Below are 18,175 nucleotides of genomic sequence, written 5' to 3' on the forward strand. Positions count from 1 at the left end.
CGTAGATAGAACACGAAATGAAAAAGACAAAAAACCATTACATCGCCTGTAAGGTCAACTTCTAACATTCGCTGCTATGTTCATGAACAGAGGATGATAGGAAACGGAACTAACATTCATTGTAATAGATTTTTGGTTTGCGTGTAGAGAGACTTTTTTTTTGCTTTATTCGAGAGACTTCCAGCCTTGGGTTGGTTCATCTCTTACTATGATAGATGTCCAATGATGCGGACTCATACACTATGAATTTAAACTACACCACCTTTGCATTATTTTGGCCCAGAAAATCAAAAACCATCTATTCTAACACTTTCTATGCTTCTCGAAATTGACCGACTCTAAGCTACAATAAACTCTATAAAAAATATTCAAACATGATCGTGACGGCGGGAACAAAACTTGTACACTCTAAATACGACCCGTAAATCATACACTGCATACACATTTTTCGATCAGCCAATACTAACAGTCACACAGAAATTATGTTTCACTCTCGATAATTCACTCCAATCAGTCAAGAGCTCAAACATTGCAACGTAATCGTACTTCAAAAAATTAAGGAATCCTACATTAGTTTGATCTACTGGAAAAATCTAAAACATTGTGATATTCAGTGTGAACCCTAATCAGACGATGAAATATTACCATACAATTTTGAATATAGACACAGCAAAAAATTCTGAATTTTAATTGTGATGTAAACATTCATTCACATAAGCTTGTAATTCATTTCACGCAAAGGATCAACTTGTAAGCAATGTTGTTTGCAAAGATTGGCTTTTGTATAAAATATTTGCCACCTTTCATGAAATGTCTCAGAACTTTACACGATTAAGAATGTAAACTTATGTGATATGTGACGCTCCATTTATGTGCATCGTATTGAACAGAATTTTACACTATTTGTTCGAATCGTGAAGATAAAAAAAAATCAGTAATGCATTGCCGTAATTATTAATCACCGAATTATATTATTTCTGCTAATTTAATCAATAAATGATTGACCCTTTAAATCAGATTGTGAAAGTTAATTGTTTGCCTAACTCTGTAGCATGTACTCTCAAACGGAGATTAACTAGCCTACGGCTAAAAATCTCCTAAATAAAGAAAAAAATGTACTCTAAACATATATAAGAGGCTATAAGAAACTAATAACTACATCCGCTGATCCACTTCATTGAATATACGTGGAAGAATAAATGTCAATAAATCTCTTGCTTTATCAGGCAATTTTCAAATCGGTCGAGTATCTGAATGATTTAAAAAAAAATGTTGGTTGATAAAGGTGATACAAATTTGGATCTCACAGAATTCAACATAGTCATAGTCAAGATATATATATGACTACACACACACACAATATATGACTACACAGCAAAAAAATATATATCCTATCACATCAAAGTGGATGCACTTCAATCAAAAATATGTGTAATATTACTTGCCAAAAAGGACAAAATTATCACTAACACAATGCGTGGACTGACATTACGCTGCTTTGACTGCATTTGTTTATTTTGGTGGCCATAAAAATTAAATAAGATTTTCGACATGATTGAAGTGCATTCTCTTGGATGGAATTTTAAAATTTATTTTTTGCTGTGTAGACACTGAAGAAGTTTGCAAATAGTAAACGAAATACGTATCTGCTATAGTTTTTTTTATAAAGTTACATTGAAAATAAATGGTTAAAGTGAAAGTGATACTATAGTAGTAGAATTAAAAGGATAAACATCGTAATAAGGTATACAATTATTCTACTAAAACGCTCATCAATCAATTTAGAGAATTCAACATTTCAAGAAAACTGGCAACTCTTGATACTTGCACAGTTCGTAAAAGTAGTGTAAAATTCTGTTCAATATGATGCCCATAAATGGAGCGTCACAAATCATATAAGTTTACATTCTAAATCGTGTAAAATTCTGAGACATTTCATGAAAGATTTCAAATATTGTATATACAAGCCAATCTTTGTAAACAACATTGCTTACAAGTTGCTCCTTTGCGTGAAATGAATTAAAAGTTTACCTGAATAAATGTTTACATCACAATAAAAATTCAGAATTTTTTGCTGTGTGTGCTTAGTACTTTCTTGAAACTACCACCAGCATTGTCTTGATTCATAGACTCGTCTTATCTGACAAGGCATAAGTCAGTTCCACCTTCCTGCATACGCCTCTGATCTAAAACATAAGAACAAACCCATCCACCTCCGCTCCGTACGGTTCATGTTCCATCCTATTTTTTCTTCAAAAACATAAAAAAATTCAACAAGCTTTCCGATCAGTATTATCGGGTATGATGATTTTCTATAGCTGCCAGCGAACAAAGATTTTCTGCACCTTTACGTTCACCACCACCACCACGTGTCGCCATCATTGCCACCATCAGCCATACTGCTCGTACCTACAATAGTAAAAACCGAAGGAAAGAGCATAAAAATGGAAATCAAAGATGATGCGCCCGTTGTGATGACAGTAGGTATAGCCGAGGAGAAAAAAGGTTTGACTGGTGCCATTCGACACTTTTCACAGTTGCGCGAGCTGCTCACATTTCCCATTTGCCGACGACATCTGAAAGGTATTGTGATTCGGTCATCACATCGTTGAACATCGAGCGCAAAGGAGAATAAACGCACCAATCCGATGATATGACGCATTCCTCCGGAATACGTTCGCTCACGGTGCTTCAGACATCTTCAGGGTGAAAAGATTTTCAATTTTATTCATCGTGAATCGTTCAAGCGTGCTTGTAGATTATTTGGCTCTTTCGCCACGCAATGGGAAAGGTATGAAATTTCACTCGAAGGCGATTCAACAATTGAGCAACTTTTCCTCTATCTCTTATTCACATCGCGGGCAGTTAAAGGTGCAAGTGGAAAGGGTTTGTGCGAGGCAAAAAAAAATCACTTTCCATAAAATTTCACTCACCTGAATTTACGCGAGAGTGTTCTTCAAGTATACGAGGTTATGTTGTGGAGCATGAAAAATAAACTACAATGAATAACATGGTGCATGCATCGTTCGGAAGGATGTCCACGTATAGCAATGCTAGTGCGCTGGTTGTGACAACTTTGAGGTGCACTCTCGTTGATCTTTCCAGTGAACAGCAGCAACAATCGTTTCATCTATAGTTATGGTGAATAAAACATTATCATAATCTAAGATTGCTTCAGCAAGCATTTTGAAGCCAAGTGGAACGGAAGAGTTGATGCCTGGCAGAATTATTTGTAATGTATGGTTCTACTGCTTTGGCTACAAATATAAGCAGCGCATCAATGCCGAACCTTAGAATGGGGGGACATAATTCAAGAGCAACATGTGACAAGGGCCTTTGTGGCAAATGTAAACAATGAATTTAAGCATAGCATAGCATAGCATAGCATATGCGATTGTACAAATCGTGGGTGGCTATATAATGGTCAACTAATAAGTTTTGCAGAAAATATCGAGTGTTGACGCAGAAAATATCACTTGGGATTAGTGATTTTCCCCACACGAAAATAAAATCTACAATACAAGCATCGCATTATACACCTGGCCACATCCTTACAATCGCAGGGGAAGGGAGGGAAAGTTAATCCAACATCTACTTAAGAAGGTGCAGGGAACCCATACTACCTTCATAGGTGTCACAGGAAGGAAAGAGTTGTGTTAGTGGGAGGGTGAATGATTTGGCAACTCTATTCGTCAATATAGAGCATTTGATAAATCAGTGACAAAAATAAAATATAAATAGAGAAAATGGAAAGATCTCACGCGATTGGCCTAGAGACTTTGCAGCGTCATGTTTTCAGAAATGCTTTATTTAATTTTCCTTGAACCACCGCAATCACTGATAACGCTCTTCTAGCTCGTACGTACAAAAGAACGCACTCCACGCATAATCAAGGTCATGTATTTTCGGACTGTCTTCTTTAACACCACACAAAGAAGTTGCTCATCGCAGTAACAGAAAAATATATGAGCGTGATAGAGGTTGTACGGGGCAACAAAGAAAAACGCAAGACCACACCAAGCACCATTGCGTAAGCAACAAGTTGCCGTGCCATGTTCGTTTTTTGCTGCTTCACCGTTGAGGTGCTCGTCATAGTACTGCTTCCACCTCTCAATCACCTCACACTCATTCGTGAGAAGGTTACCGTGCAAGTCCTTGCACATATCGGCTTGTGGCACGTAGCCTTTGCGCGAACTATTTAGCTTCTCGAAGAACTTCCGTGTGTCGTTTACGCGGTACAGATATTCCATCGCCTCGCGATCTCGGTCTTCCTGCTGACACTTCTTCCTTCGGAAAACCGAGTTTTGTCTTTTCCGCGCTTGTCTGTATCGCTGCTGCGCGTAGTCCTGGGCAACTCCGGCGTCCCGTAGTTGCTCAATGTTGGGTCGCGGCGTTCGACTTCGACGGGTGTTATGAACCGACGAGAGTTTTGAGCGCATGCATACTGCAACTAGGTAGTGGTCCGAATCTATGTTCGCACTTCGGTACGTGCGAACGTTGATAATGTCGGAGAAGAATTTCCCGTCGATTAGAACGTGATCGATTTGGTTTTCTGTGTGTTGGTCAGGTGATCTCCAGGTGGCTTTGTGGATATCCTTGCGGGGGAACTACCATTCCTCGAGAGGCTGCAAAGTTCACGCATCGTTGGCCGTTGTCGTTCGATACGGTATGCAGGCTGTTTGCCCCGATTGCCGGTCTATACATTTCCTCCCGTCCTACCTGAGCGTTCATGTTGCCGATGAAGATTTTGACGTCCCGTTGCGAACAGCCGTCGTACACCTGCTCCAGCTGCGCAGGTTTAAGACTTTTTAAACACCAGGAAAACTGGGAAAAGCCTGTGAATTTCAGTGACACATCGGAAAACTTCTTTACCCCGAAACGAAAAATATATTAGATTGCGAACATAGGAAACTTTTCAACGATATTGGATTGAGCTAGATTTATAGAAATCTTTGAAGAATTATCATAAAAAATTGCTGAATATTCCACAGGAATCTTGAAGGAATTCTAGGAATCACACCAAGCTATTTCAGAGGCCCCGTAACGTGGGTAGATCACCTTTTCATCATGATTGGTCTTTATAATAGGTATTTAATGGTATATATCAGCAGTCGCTATGGGAGCGACGTAATTTATAGGTGACCCTTTTCATTATTGACTTCGAGTGGGGCAAGAGTACGAATGGTTTAGAATGGTGGTCAAAACGCTTCTATTTTAAAAAAATGCTGATAGAACCTGTTTTAAATCTTTAATTAGTATGCTTTAGTACAATAATATTACTGAATATATTAATTACATAAGATTTGTATGATTGCATGCTAATTTCCACCGTAAAAAAACTACAAACTTACAACACTTGGTCAAAGAAAACAGATTAGTGCATACAAATAATATGTGCGTAAATATGACAAAGTAAGGCCCAATTTTTTTATTCATTTAGAAAGCAATCATTGAATTAAAATTGACTTTTGGGGAACTTTCCATAAGATGCACACTCCTGCCCTACCAGTGGGGTAAAATTACGCAGTCGAAACCCTTTTACTTAATCAAAAATTTAAAATAGGTATCCATAAGAGGTTGTGGCCAAATAGTCAATCGACTCACGATGATAATCTAAAATTTAATGTTACGGTTAAAAAGGTACATGAATTTTATAAATGAGTGCGTATTCTTGCCCCACTTTACTCTATTGTTCCGTTTTATGAACAGAATGATGTGCAAAAAGAGAAGGCAAAATCATATTATTCCTGCGAAATAACGAAATAATCCATGGTTTTTTAAAGAAAGAGCAAATCTGCTATGAAAAATATTAATAGATAGTTTTCACATGAATATTTTGATAATTTTTCAAAGTCAGTATTAAGCTACACTAAATGCAAAATATTGGAATTCAAGTCATTCAGAAGAATGGAAAATCATGAGCTAAAACTCTTAACCTGTCAATATTGCTATATGCGATACCTCGAACTAGGTACCACTTGACTACATCGCAATTTTCAGATGCATTCCTGTACCAATTCCTACACAAATGGTGAACAAAACTGAAAATAGCAGCACAACCAAAAATGGATCCTCCAAACCAAGAAAAAAAAATCAAAACCAGTGGTTGTCCGCAGAAGTCTCCCAATTACTGGGCCATGAATGTAAAGCTATTGACATGAAACTAACTCTTGAGAAGCAGTTCTCGTTTTTTATGGTTTGATTTTTGTATGCCCTTTTGAAGCTTGTTATAATGGCATCCGATAATTCACTGCTGGCCCGGGCAGATTGATTCGTATGCTTCAGATCATTCACATTCATGTTGCACTATATCACATCACATTCATGTTGCACTATACTATGCACTATTGCACTGCTCTAGCATGGCAGCGCTTTTCTAATAACGTGTATAGAATTTTTCTCACTTCCGAAAACGGGTGCTTCGTAAATCATCTGATCTCTGCCGAGGCCCTCAACGGGTTTTGAACTGCCAATGAGGCCCACTTGAACCGAGCGCTTACTTTTGTAAACATTATTCCCATGACTCCTGCGTTTGTTTCGAACCTAACTCATACCCAGCGTCCAATATCGCACCTCGGGAACTACATGGCTGCTACCTACGCTCCGTTATGGTTTTCTGCTGTTTTTGTTGTAATTTTAATGACCTCCAGAGAGTGCATCATCCCTGATGGATCATTCCGTCGTTGCTTGTGCCATAACGAGCGGTGTTCCGGCTGCTAGATTTTAAAGAATTATTTCAATTGCTCGGAATCAAGTGACTCGAACAGCCAATGTTAACCCAACAATATGTTCTGCTAATTCAAATTTCACATTAGATTACTATTTTAAGCTGCATTTTATGACGCATCCATTTCCTATTTCGACTACGAGGCTGATACTATCTTCCGAGCAAGTGCACTTTTGTTCGCACAAGCCCGTCATCCATTTCACCCAGGCTGGTGCAAGTACTTATCGTGCACCAAGCTCTTTTTTCTCTATACACATTCTCATAATGGCGGTGCATCGTGTCGAGAAAATCATGTATATTGAATGGGACCAAATTTAAATACAAGCTTTTCAACTTTTCCGATGTTTGAGAGCAGCTCTACGCTACTGCTGCAAGGCAACGATCGCCCGCCATTGCTCACAGTTGATGTTGTTGCTCCTGCTACTATAGGACGAGTACGGTGCAGTGAAATACCCCAACATCCAATGCAGGTGCTGTTTCTCGGAAAATTTTGCAAATCAATCGCTTGGAAGGTAAATTTGAATTGAATGTGACAGTGATTGCTATCCTGAGGTGCATTCATCGGGATGCATTCATAATGCAGGGCGAAGCAGAGTTGAGCTTGGCGGGTGATCGAAACTATGGCTATCGTGTTTTGTGAAACGTTGTTATCTATACGGGGATGCTGGTATTTCATACTACAATCGAGAGCAATAAAGCATTGCAAAATTTTGGAATGTATTATTATTGTTTTTCACATAAGGATTCGTTGGTGCTACGCTGCAGCTTTCACAGCCCGTTTGAAACACAATGCTGACCATTGTGATTAATTTACAACGGCTGAAAGTCTTGGTATTAACGAAAACTGAACGTGAATACAGTGAACAAGATGGACGATGGAGTTATTTTTTTTTATCCAGTTCGTTTATTTTGAAGGCTCAATCGCGTTAGCTCTACGGAGCCGATAATTTATTGTTCTTTGTTTTTTAACAAAATTCACTTAATTCTATGTCTAGTAGGAGTTGGGCCGAATACTCGCGGCTTACCCGAGGTTAGAGGGGTACATTGTCGAAGGATAGGATCAGGGAAGGAGCGTTGTCGCCAGTATGAATGGTAGTTCGGTTCTAGATTCGTCTGGATTTCGACCGACTATGGTGGGTGAACAGTGGGCGAGATGAAGTTATTTTGGTACGGGTAATTTTTGTTTTTCTTTGGTTTATTTTCCGTCGATCTTGTTTTCCGTACTGAGTACCAACCCTACCGACACCTGGACCCTACCTATCGACCCATCAACTGATGAACCGGGGACCAACGGCTTTACTTCCTTCTGTAGGAAGGCGTGATCAGAGATTATATGCCTCAGAAAATTCCGGCGGCGCAAACTGGGATTGAACCAAGGCCTTTTGGGGTGAGAGGCAATCACGCTTACCACTACACCACCAGCGCCGCTAGATGTGTAATTTGTTTGACGATTGAGTCAGACTACAACTTTTGGAGAATATAGGGTGGTTCATGAGCAAATCGGTGATCATCTCTTTTTAGCAGTGGGAGGGGGGGATACCCCTCATCATCCCTCTCGAACAAGAGAGTTAGGTAAAGAGAGATGATCAACCCGATTCGTACCTTCTTCAAAGTTGTCCTTGCTTGCTCTCTACTCTCTGTATACAATTTCCACACTGCCGTACTCTAATGAAACTATCAACTCTATACTTTCATCTCCTCATCTATCGTATAAAATGACCACTTTAAATCAAATTTAACTGTTTTAAGGTATAAGTGATTACATTTTTCAGAAAAGTTGTAAAAACAGTTATTTCAAGCAACTTCTCTGAAGACATCAGATATCTAGGTTTTTATTTGACTATGATTATGACTATGACTATGACTATGACTTTGACATTTTTCTGCTTTTAATTAGGGAGCCCCAAAAAATATTTTTTTCTAATTCTATCTTTTTTGTTTCAAATATTTTAAAACTGCGGTTGTAGATAAGTTTATTCTTGATGCGGCATCTAAAAGTCCACACACAATATGTTAGGTCAATTATACGAGGGCTATTTTTTTTTAATGGAGTAAACAGTGTTGGGAAAATATTTAAAAATCAAACTAACGAAACTCACCAGCTGCAAATCTCAACAAACTGTGGTGAGATTGAGTTTAATGATTTTTGCATTACACCCAAACGCAACTGAAACTTCCATAACGGCTGGCAGCAGTCACTTCGTGTCTGCCATCGGTGAACAGTTAAAAGGGATAGCAAACTATACTTTCTCTTTCTAAGAAAACGATGAGCCAACACTGGGAGTAAATAAACTTTTAAAATACCCAAAATTAATTCTTAAATCACGTGTAACTCATGAACACCATCTCTACATAAATCAAGGCAGTAACTGCTTCTAAATATATTGTCAACACAACTTTTTGAAAAATGAATCCTTCTATAACTTCAAATGAAAAATATTTTAAAAACATTTAATTTTTTTATTAAATTTGGTGAAGTTGCTCGTCTTTCTCGGTGCTATGTATCAAGAGATATCTTAACAGCATATCATCATGATACTCATGATTTCCCTGATGTATTTTTCATAACAAAAAATGGTAGTGGTAGAATGTTTAAATATCGCAAAGTTTTTCGCAAAGTTACCAGTGATTTTGAATAAAATTACGTATATTTAGGTGCAACCGTGCATTTTAAGACGTCTTTTTCAGCGTTTCTGCTAAAAATACTTTTCACACAAGGGTTTTAGCATCGCCCTGCCCTTTGGTCAGAGGGCATCGTTGTGCCAATTTGGTCGTGGCACATTTCGAGTATGAGAGAGTGAGTGCCGTTAGATAAAAAATGCCTGATAAAAATGCAAGCACTTCCTTTTGTAAATGAAAAAAATATAGTATTATTATTGATTTCCATTTAAATGAGGACCACCCTAAGCAAAATTTTCATAATAATAAGAACCATTTAATCACAGACAAACAGACGTAGCCCTTTAAATACATTTTCCTAAAAAATAACATCCCGGAACTCACTAGCGACATCTCACGAGTTATTCGCGGAAATAGCTGGCTTGCTATTTGTGAAACAATGTTGCATACAAGTTCGATACAATATATAAAAACGTTGAAGTAATCCGGTAATAGCGCTGTGATGAGGGATTCACGAAACTATTAATATATAAATGGAACGTTAAATGCATGTACGACGATTGAGGAGGAAATGTGAAGTGTGTTTGTCTGTGATTTAATTATAAACATCTTCTCCCAAGACACCATTCCCCTATAATCTACAAAAAAGGAGTAAATGTTTTTCCCCGCTGAAATGTCGTTTCGGACCACAGTACCATTGCCACTGAAATCTTTATCCCAGGGCAGGAGATTTCTGAAACATTTTGAGTTCCAATTTTAGAGCGCGACGTTTAGCATACCGCACAACGGGGTGAAGTTGATCGTTGAGGTGAATTTGATCACTACATCGTTTTATTTTTGTTTCTCAACAATCCTTTTTCATGATATTGTTGTATGATAATTTGTTTAGTACTTCATTAAGTAGTTTAAAATAGTACTTTTGATTTGTTTTCCACTCTTAAAGTACAATTTCGTGGAAGTATGTCAGTATGGAAAATATATAACTTTTAACTGGTTACTCTGGTGCTGTGTTCAGAGAAATTACTTTCTATACTTAATTATGGGTCGCCGAATGCGAATCTGAATTCATATTTCGTTAATATGAACGGTTTCGTATCTTAAACTTGATTCTGTTAGAAAAATTGGTGTTAATTGCCTACAATCGCCTATTGAAGAGACGGCTTCTTGACGATTTTATTCAACTGCATACTTAATAATACTTGTAAGGATACTCCATTCATTAGAAGAAATCAACAGTGAAGTATACCAATAGTTAAAAACAAACATATCTACATTTCAGAAAATGTTGGGGTCTCATAGTCTAGTCAGTAATGGCACGGTATTACCAATCCGAAGGTGGTGGGTTAGATTCCGGTCGAGGAGATCTTTCGGGTTGCGAATTACACTAGTTTACAGCATTTTTGAACTCGGTAAGGTGATGATCATTTCCAATGCAAAATCCTACGCTGTATTCAATGCCGTGGTCAGAAAAAATTAAAGTAGAGCCATTTTTGAGATATACAAAATTTTTGATTTTTTGAATTTTGGTCAAAAGTATGATTACTAAAATGTAAATATCTTTGGAACAAGTGCACCAATTTTAAATCTTTTTTATGAAAATGAAGCTAAATAAATTTGCTATCGTTCACTAGAATATTATGTCTTAATTAAAAATTTAATTTTGAAGTAATTTAAAAAATTACAGCATTTTTTTTTATTTTTCCTGCGAATTTTCCATAAAAATCTTGTTTTAATCAACATTTTTAATGGGATAAAAAGATTCAAAAAATCATTCCATAATTTATTCTTAAAGTCCATTTAAAACCGGAGAAAATGAGCCTTTAATGAATAAAATCGGTTGGAAATTGTCGAAGTTATGAAATTTTTTGTAAAATCATGGAAATTGAATGTTCCAAGATTGGCCGTTGTCCCGCTCCTAGGTTCATGCACCACTTCCAGTAAGCCTTTCTGCGGACGTGTACGCATACGGTGGATTTCACTAACACTACCAACTGTCACGCAAAATTAAATGGGATATTTTCAACAATATAATTTACGCTAGTGTTTGTGAGACCGCTCGGCGAGAACCTAACGCAACCAACTCAATTTGACAGCTTTCTTTCTTTAACATTGCTTAACGATGTATACGACAAAACGTGAATTCAAGTGTAAAAATGATCCTCAAAAGTTTTGTTACGCGTGTGGCAACTATATATTTACAAAATCGGTCAATTTCACTGCTTCGTTGCAAACTGCATACAGGCTTTATTTTAAAATTGATCCTGGAGACTTTGACGAACCGTGGATTCCAAAAGTATTATGTAGTTCGTGCAAAACGTGCTTGGTAGGTGGATGTCAGGCGCAAGGTAAATTGATTTTTTGAATAACTTTCATATAAACAATTTATGTACAGCATGGTAGTGCTTTGTTCTTTCCTGATCGACATTATCTTACTTCATCTATTTTTGATAAGTGTTAATGTCTTACTTACTAACTCACTTATTTGTTATCTGTCATTTGCATGTGCATTTAGAACTCTAAGTTGAGAGCCGGCATACCGCGCTACGTTGAAGCGATAAGTAAACTATATTTCTAAATTTATCATGATTTTTTTTTTTAAATAAAGAAATCAGTGAATATTTTTTCTATCATTTTCAAATGACTAAAGCTTCTTCTCAGACACAGTTTTGTTACAATCAACGGTTTTCGAGTTATGGTTATACATATGTGAAAACACATACGGCCTTTTGAAAAAAATAGTCTTGATTCAATATGTTCTTTTCTTTAATTATCCATTTATTTATTTAATTATTTATTTATTTATTTATTTATTTATTTATTTATTTATTTATTTATTTATTTATTTATTTATTTATTTATTTATTTATTTATTTATTTATTTACTTATTTAATTATTTATTTATTTGTCGTCAATGAGTGTAAACCGGTTTACAATAGTTGCCTTAAATACAACATTTTATAATTTTGACTTATTTAATTAATTGAAAATCAAAAAACATCAAAGGCTTGTGAAAGTTTCATTCAAATCGGAGATGGTCGTGCAAGATTTTATATTTTTTATCCGTCTGATTTCCCCAGGAAATGCTCAATAAAGACTAAAACAAATTACACTTCACATTGCAATGTAAAGTTAAAGATCTATCGGCCGCCCTTAACTGCGTTGCTTAACCATTACGTAAACCCTCCAACAACCATCAATTTCAATATATGACACCAAATCTGATCAATTTAACTGAGAATCGTAATGCAAATAATGGATCCCGGTGTTTCCATGCAAGCGAAGGTACTTTTTATGATACCAAATCATGCCTTCATCGATACCCGATAAATAATTGTGATGCCATCGCACACAACTATTCCGTAGAAAATAAAACCATTGATGCTGCTGTGTCGGCCCGTAAGATTAATGTTCAGGAATTGAAATGAAAGCATCGTAAGAATAAACTCATAAATTTTCCAAATGCGACGACACCATCAAATCGACAGCAAGATGGGTTGGTACCTGCTGATCGGCACCTCCACTCGCTTGCAGCCAAACTCTTCTTTTTTTTTATTCATTATAAATCTAAACCCGAAAGGATTATCCGATCGGAAAGCCCATTTGAAATCGTTTACGACTTTAAATAAATAAATAATGGCAACCATAAATAACAACGATCATCTCACATGCGCGCCGCTTACCCAAATCTATATAATCGAGCGGAATCAGTCAGTCAAAACGGAAAATTGAATATTGCCAAAAATAGCCCAGCTCTGGCGATGATGGTGGAGATTGTGATTTGCTTAATGGTGACGAATTTCACTGATTTGAATTGAGGGGAATATTTCGGTCATCCATCCAAATACTTTTGGGATATCATTTTCACTATTTTCTCAACAAGCCGTTTGTTTCAACCCTACGATGTAATATTTTCCTTTGATCTGGATGAAAACATCAAACGCTGGTCTGTTAATGATGACACTTGACACTTGACATGAAGCAAAGTTTTATACAACTCTATTCACAATCTCGTCCCTTTTGATAGCAGATGAAGAATAAGAGGCACAACTCGTTATGCCAGCAATTGAAAGCTTTTTTATCGTTCTTCCGCCAGCCGATCATTAAAATTTCTCTTATTATATTCTGTTTACCTCCATCTACTTGCAGGCGGTACCAATATGCGTGGAGATCAGAAATGGCCACCGGAGGATGTCAAGAAACAATCTGAACTGGAGAACGAAGAACGCCGAAAGCTCGCCCAGCAGCCCGCTTTCCGTCCACGTAAAGTGCAAAAAGTAAGTACCCATTCGAGAACTTTAACTGTTATGTAGGAATCAATTGCCTAACCTCAAAGTGTCACACAAACACACCAACCAAAAACCTCAATGCCGTATCCATTTCCAGCATATTATTACATACATTCCGGAAGTGAACGCAAACGAGTGCTCATCCCAAAACGCTCGCATTCGAAACCATAAATGTGAATTACACCTGTTTTAATACGGGTGGATTAATTAAATCGGAAGCAATAAAATTAAATTTTGATAAGCGTAAACGCCACCTACCGCAACGTCATACAAATTAGTTTTGTGTTCATGGAGGTGGATGATTCGGCATACATTTTGGGCCCCCCAGTGCCAAGTGCCAACCGCAGCATATGTATCAAATTCGGTAAAATTGTCGCAAAAATGGTTCACGCCTGTGCGAGTGGAAATAATGGGCCCCGTTGTTGCGATCTGAATCGAAGCACAATAGGTCATCGATGAGAGCCATTACATTAAAATTAAATCAAATTCTTTCTACAATCGGTGGATGCTATATACCTACAACTATAAATATTGTTTGGGGTGGAAAATATTTTGTTAGGTTAACAAATGCCAATTATTACGAGACAAAGATGATTAGAATTTATTCAATCCGGTAACCTAGCGCTTTGTTGTGGTGGAATGTTTTTACAACATACATAGTCGGTGTACAGTGAGTCACGCCAAGAGTGACGCACAGAACAGAAGGGGGAGTGTAAACAAATCGGTGAATCAAAAAGTGGTACGTTTTTTCGGCTCAACAAGCGATGCGTTGTGGTAGCGTTCCACACGGGCTTTCTATGCACACTCACACTGTCATAGCATGCTGCCTATCTTAACTGTATGCAGAAAATTACCGCTAGGTGCGCTAGTGTTCGCCAATGAAAAGTGGAGACACTTTCTGATCTGAAGTTCCGCTTCTGTTCTGTGAGTGAAGCCAATTCTACATATTGAACTGTCAAACCGGCTACCTATCGTGCAAAATAAATAAACATTACGATACTATGAAAGCTCCACGAAAGGTATTGCAATAAAATATAAAATATAATCGAAGAAACGATCATAAACACGCAGTTAGCTTTAAATTGTCATGGGATACGTTTGGTACTAATCAGTAATGAGTAAGTTGAACCAGGCTCAACTTTTCAAGCCAATTGAATTCATCTGAGTTGATCAAGTGACTTGCCTAGTCTAAACCCAGCTTAAGTCATACCATCCCTTCAAGAGTTGAAGGTGTGGATGCGTGAAATTTAATGAACCTCCCTCAAATCAAAGTGTTGTAGAAGGTAGAATGTGCTTTTCATGTAATGAGACTAAAAACCCAGTAAAAACTACTGACTCCAGTAAAATAATCTAAGTGTGCAGCTTAGTTCGCTTTATGGTCAGTACTTTTGTTCAAGTGATTGGAAAACGAAGAATTCCTTACACACTTAAAATAAAAATCGTTCCACGGTGAAATATAACGCCGTAATAGTTCATTAAACTGAAAATTTGCTGAATTGTTTGGTTGAACATATACCAAACTTTGGATCATATCTTAGCAAAAACAATCATTTACCAAGCTTCGTTAATAGTAAATACTGATCTAATTGGAAAATATCATGCTACTTTTAAACAAGACCTCAACAATTTTCGACTCTTTATCAAATTCAACGTATGGAAAGTTGAATAAATTTAGAAATCATTTTTGACAGAAATATTCCATTTTTTGTTCAAACCCGTTAAAAAAAGAGAGGTAAAGCGGGAGTTGTGCTTAGTAGTACGGAAATTAGATCAAAAACCCTACTACTTTTTTCATTTCTTTTCCAAATCTCGATCATAATACAGCTCAAAGCAAAAAATTAAATTAAAAATTACCGATATCAGTTTTTTCGAAGACTTGGCCAAATGTGACAGTTGTGGAAAATTTTGGTTTGTTTATCTCACGGCAATTGAATGTCTTACCGAGATCTTTGCCGAAGGCAATGGATTCTCGGCACATTTTTCTCAGTAATGTGCCATCGCACTAAGATAGAATCTAATGAGTAACTTCGATGGATTGGGAACGATTAAAGAAGTTTGGGCTTATGTAATCAAAAACAAATACCATTTTGACGTAGGACTACGTCTGCGATTTATATATGGGGGTACACTTTGTGAAAACCGAAAATGGACCATGTTACAAAATATGAAAGATTTTAAATATTAATAACTCAGCTGCTCCTGGACCAATTTCAATAATTTTATCACCAATCGATCAGAAATATTTTCCATTTAATTTCACTTAATTAATTTTGGTATCCATGACAGATACGTATTTCGACTACAATGTGCAGTCTTCATCAGTGTCATTCCCACTAAAGAACTAAAGGGGGTTAGATTTTGATAAGTTCTTTAGTGGGAATGACACTGATGAAGACTGCACATTGTAGTCGAAATACGTATCTGTCATGGATACCAAAATTAATTAAGTGGAATTAAATGGAAGATAACCTTTTTTGCTGTTTTTAAAATATAGCATGCTTTTTCGAATCAGCTCATAAACTCCAGCTAATATTGAATACCGAGCAAGGCCGGGAACACTCAGCAAGTTTCCATATAAACTTTAAAAAAAAAACTACCCAAGCAACCAATAAGCCCGCAAATTCGCCTTTTTGCAATATAAGGCTGATGCACGGCTAACAATAGGCATGCTAAGCTTTATATTAACCGCAAAATAACCTTGTATTGCAAAAAGGCCAATTAGCGGGCTTGTTGGTTACTTGGATAGTGCAGTGCGAACTTTCTCCAATTCTAGGAAAATTATCAGAACCTGATTTAGCGATCGATTGAGTGGGGCGGAGCAAATTAACTACATTGAACCACCCTAGTGATTACATTCCAATTATATGTTCATTCAACGAGAGGTTCTGATTAGCCTAATTATTTGCCGTTTGAGCAGCTACAACAGCATTGAAATGCATAACATTATTAAATCAATTCCAAAAATGAAATCCTACTTTTCCCAAAACCCACATCCTTTAGGATCCAATTCACTCTACTCAATCATCTCATCAACTAAAGAAGCTATATATCCGGTGTTCAGATGAAGTTTATTCTACTCTCAACAACCAGCACCATTGTTGTGGGTCGCTTGTATTACACTTCGCAAGCCCGTCTTGAGCTTATGCATCACAAATGCCAAATGCTTTGTTTCGTGATGGGATCCAGCCTTGCATGAAATGTAAATTTACACCTACTACTATTTATGTCCTCTCCTCCCTTGTGCCATAAATCCAGCTAACCTTTCCTCCTCCCTTCGCCTAGTTTCAAGAATGCTATGTGGCAATGTATGTAATCCGGTCCCACAACTGCACAATTTTGAGCGATCCCCATCACACTAGCTAGGAAGGTATATATGTACATACCAGTTGGTAAAATGATGGAAAATTGTTATTATAATGAATGTGTAAAGTACTCCCTCGCATTTCGTTTGTGTTTATCGTAGCAAGAGGATTATCGTTACTCTCCCACTCTCGTACTTGACACAGCTGCAGTATACATTCTCAGCCAGCAGCAGCGCTTGCAACACTGTTCCACTTGTATCACATTCATCCATACACCATAGAAGTGGGCAAATTTTTGGTTGCAGGGCTCGGGCGCCTAGTATGGTAATAAGTGACAAAGGATTATGCTATAGTGGAACGGGGGGAGACACGTAGGTTCAAAGCCAGGGCAATTGTCGTCCTTGTGAACTGCACTGGCTTCGAGCGGCGTATTTGCATTGTTATTATGATATTGTTAATAGTAATAATGATTGTTATTATTATTTCGGGATTACTACAAATTGGGATAACTGATCGGCTTATTCAATTAAAGCTTGGTGCAGTCTGAAGCGGTTTGTGTTAGTGTGCTTCTGGCATTGTATCTCTTTTAACAACATAACCACAAGCGAGGGGGTTTCCTCTGGTATTCCCCTGGCAGCACTGCCAGGTAATTTCAATGGAAATGAACCGTTCGTGATAACCAAATTCTCGGTTATGGAAAACACCGTTCAATTGATTTCCAGCAGAGTAATAGAATTCGCATAGATGGAGCACATGAGCGGCCCTCGAAGCGATGCCCGAGCGCTAGCCTTAATTAATTTCGGCAGATAATCATCATAATCACTTCACGAACCCAATACCGACCGGCCCGGTTTCGCCCACTACTTATTATAGCAGAAATCTCATTACCAAATGATTCCGTTATTTTGTTGTTGGCATGCTAGTAATTCCGATGATGGAACTTGCTGGTTTTGAATTTTCAGTGCACGAAATTAAATCAACATCTGATAGTCTACAATCGCCGAAAGTCTTATGAATTATAACAAGGCTTTGAAGATTCAAATTACGATAAACGAAATAGTCTAGGTGACAGTGCCGGTGGTTGAGTAATGAGCATGGCTGCTTTCTCACACCAGTGAGTCGGGGACCAATTCCAACCGAGGTCGCTGGAATTTTCTATGGTGAAACAGCTCTGGTCACGCCTTCCTTCGTGAGGGAAGTAAAGCCGTTATCTAGGGTCCAGGTGTGGAGTAGCCTCCGT

General features: G+C 37.5%; 1 protein-coding gene across 3 annotated transcripts in view; it reads left to right on the forward strand.

Annotated features, from left to right (window-relative positions):
* The window catches only part of LOC135704967 (uncharacterized), a 307,390-nt gene that overhangs the window by 266,818 nt on the left and 22,397 nt on the right, over positions 1 to 18,175 (forward strand). For all 3 annotated transcript variants that reach the window (XM_065226504.1, XM_065226506.1, XM_065226505.1), the window contains one exon: positions 13,494 to 13,621. In XM_065226504.1, the coding sequence (XP_065082576.1) occupies positions 13,494 to 13,621 (128 nt within the window). The remainder of the gene's footprint in view (positions 1 to 13,493; positions 13,622 to 18,175) is intronic.

The sequence above is a fragment of the Ochlerotatus camptorhynchus genome, unplaced genomic scaffold, assembly GCF_037179485.1.
Source record: "Ochlerotatus camptorhynchus isolate MF236.1 unplaced genomic scaffold, CSIRO-AGI_Acam_v1.1 ptg000253l, whole genome shotgun sequence".
In the NCBI taxonomy this organism is placed as follows: domain Eukaryota; kingdom Metazoa; phylum Arthropoda; class Insecta; order Diptera; family Culicidae; genus Ochlerotatus; species Ochlerotatus camptorhynchus.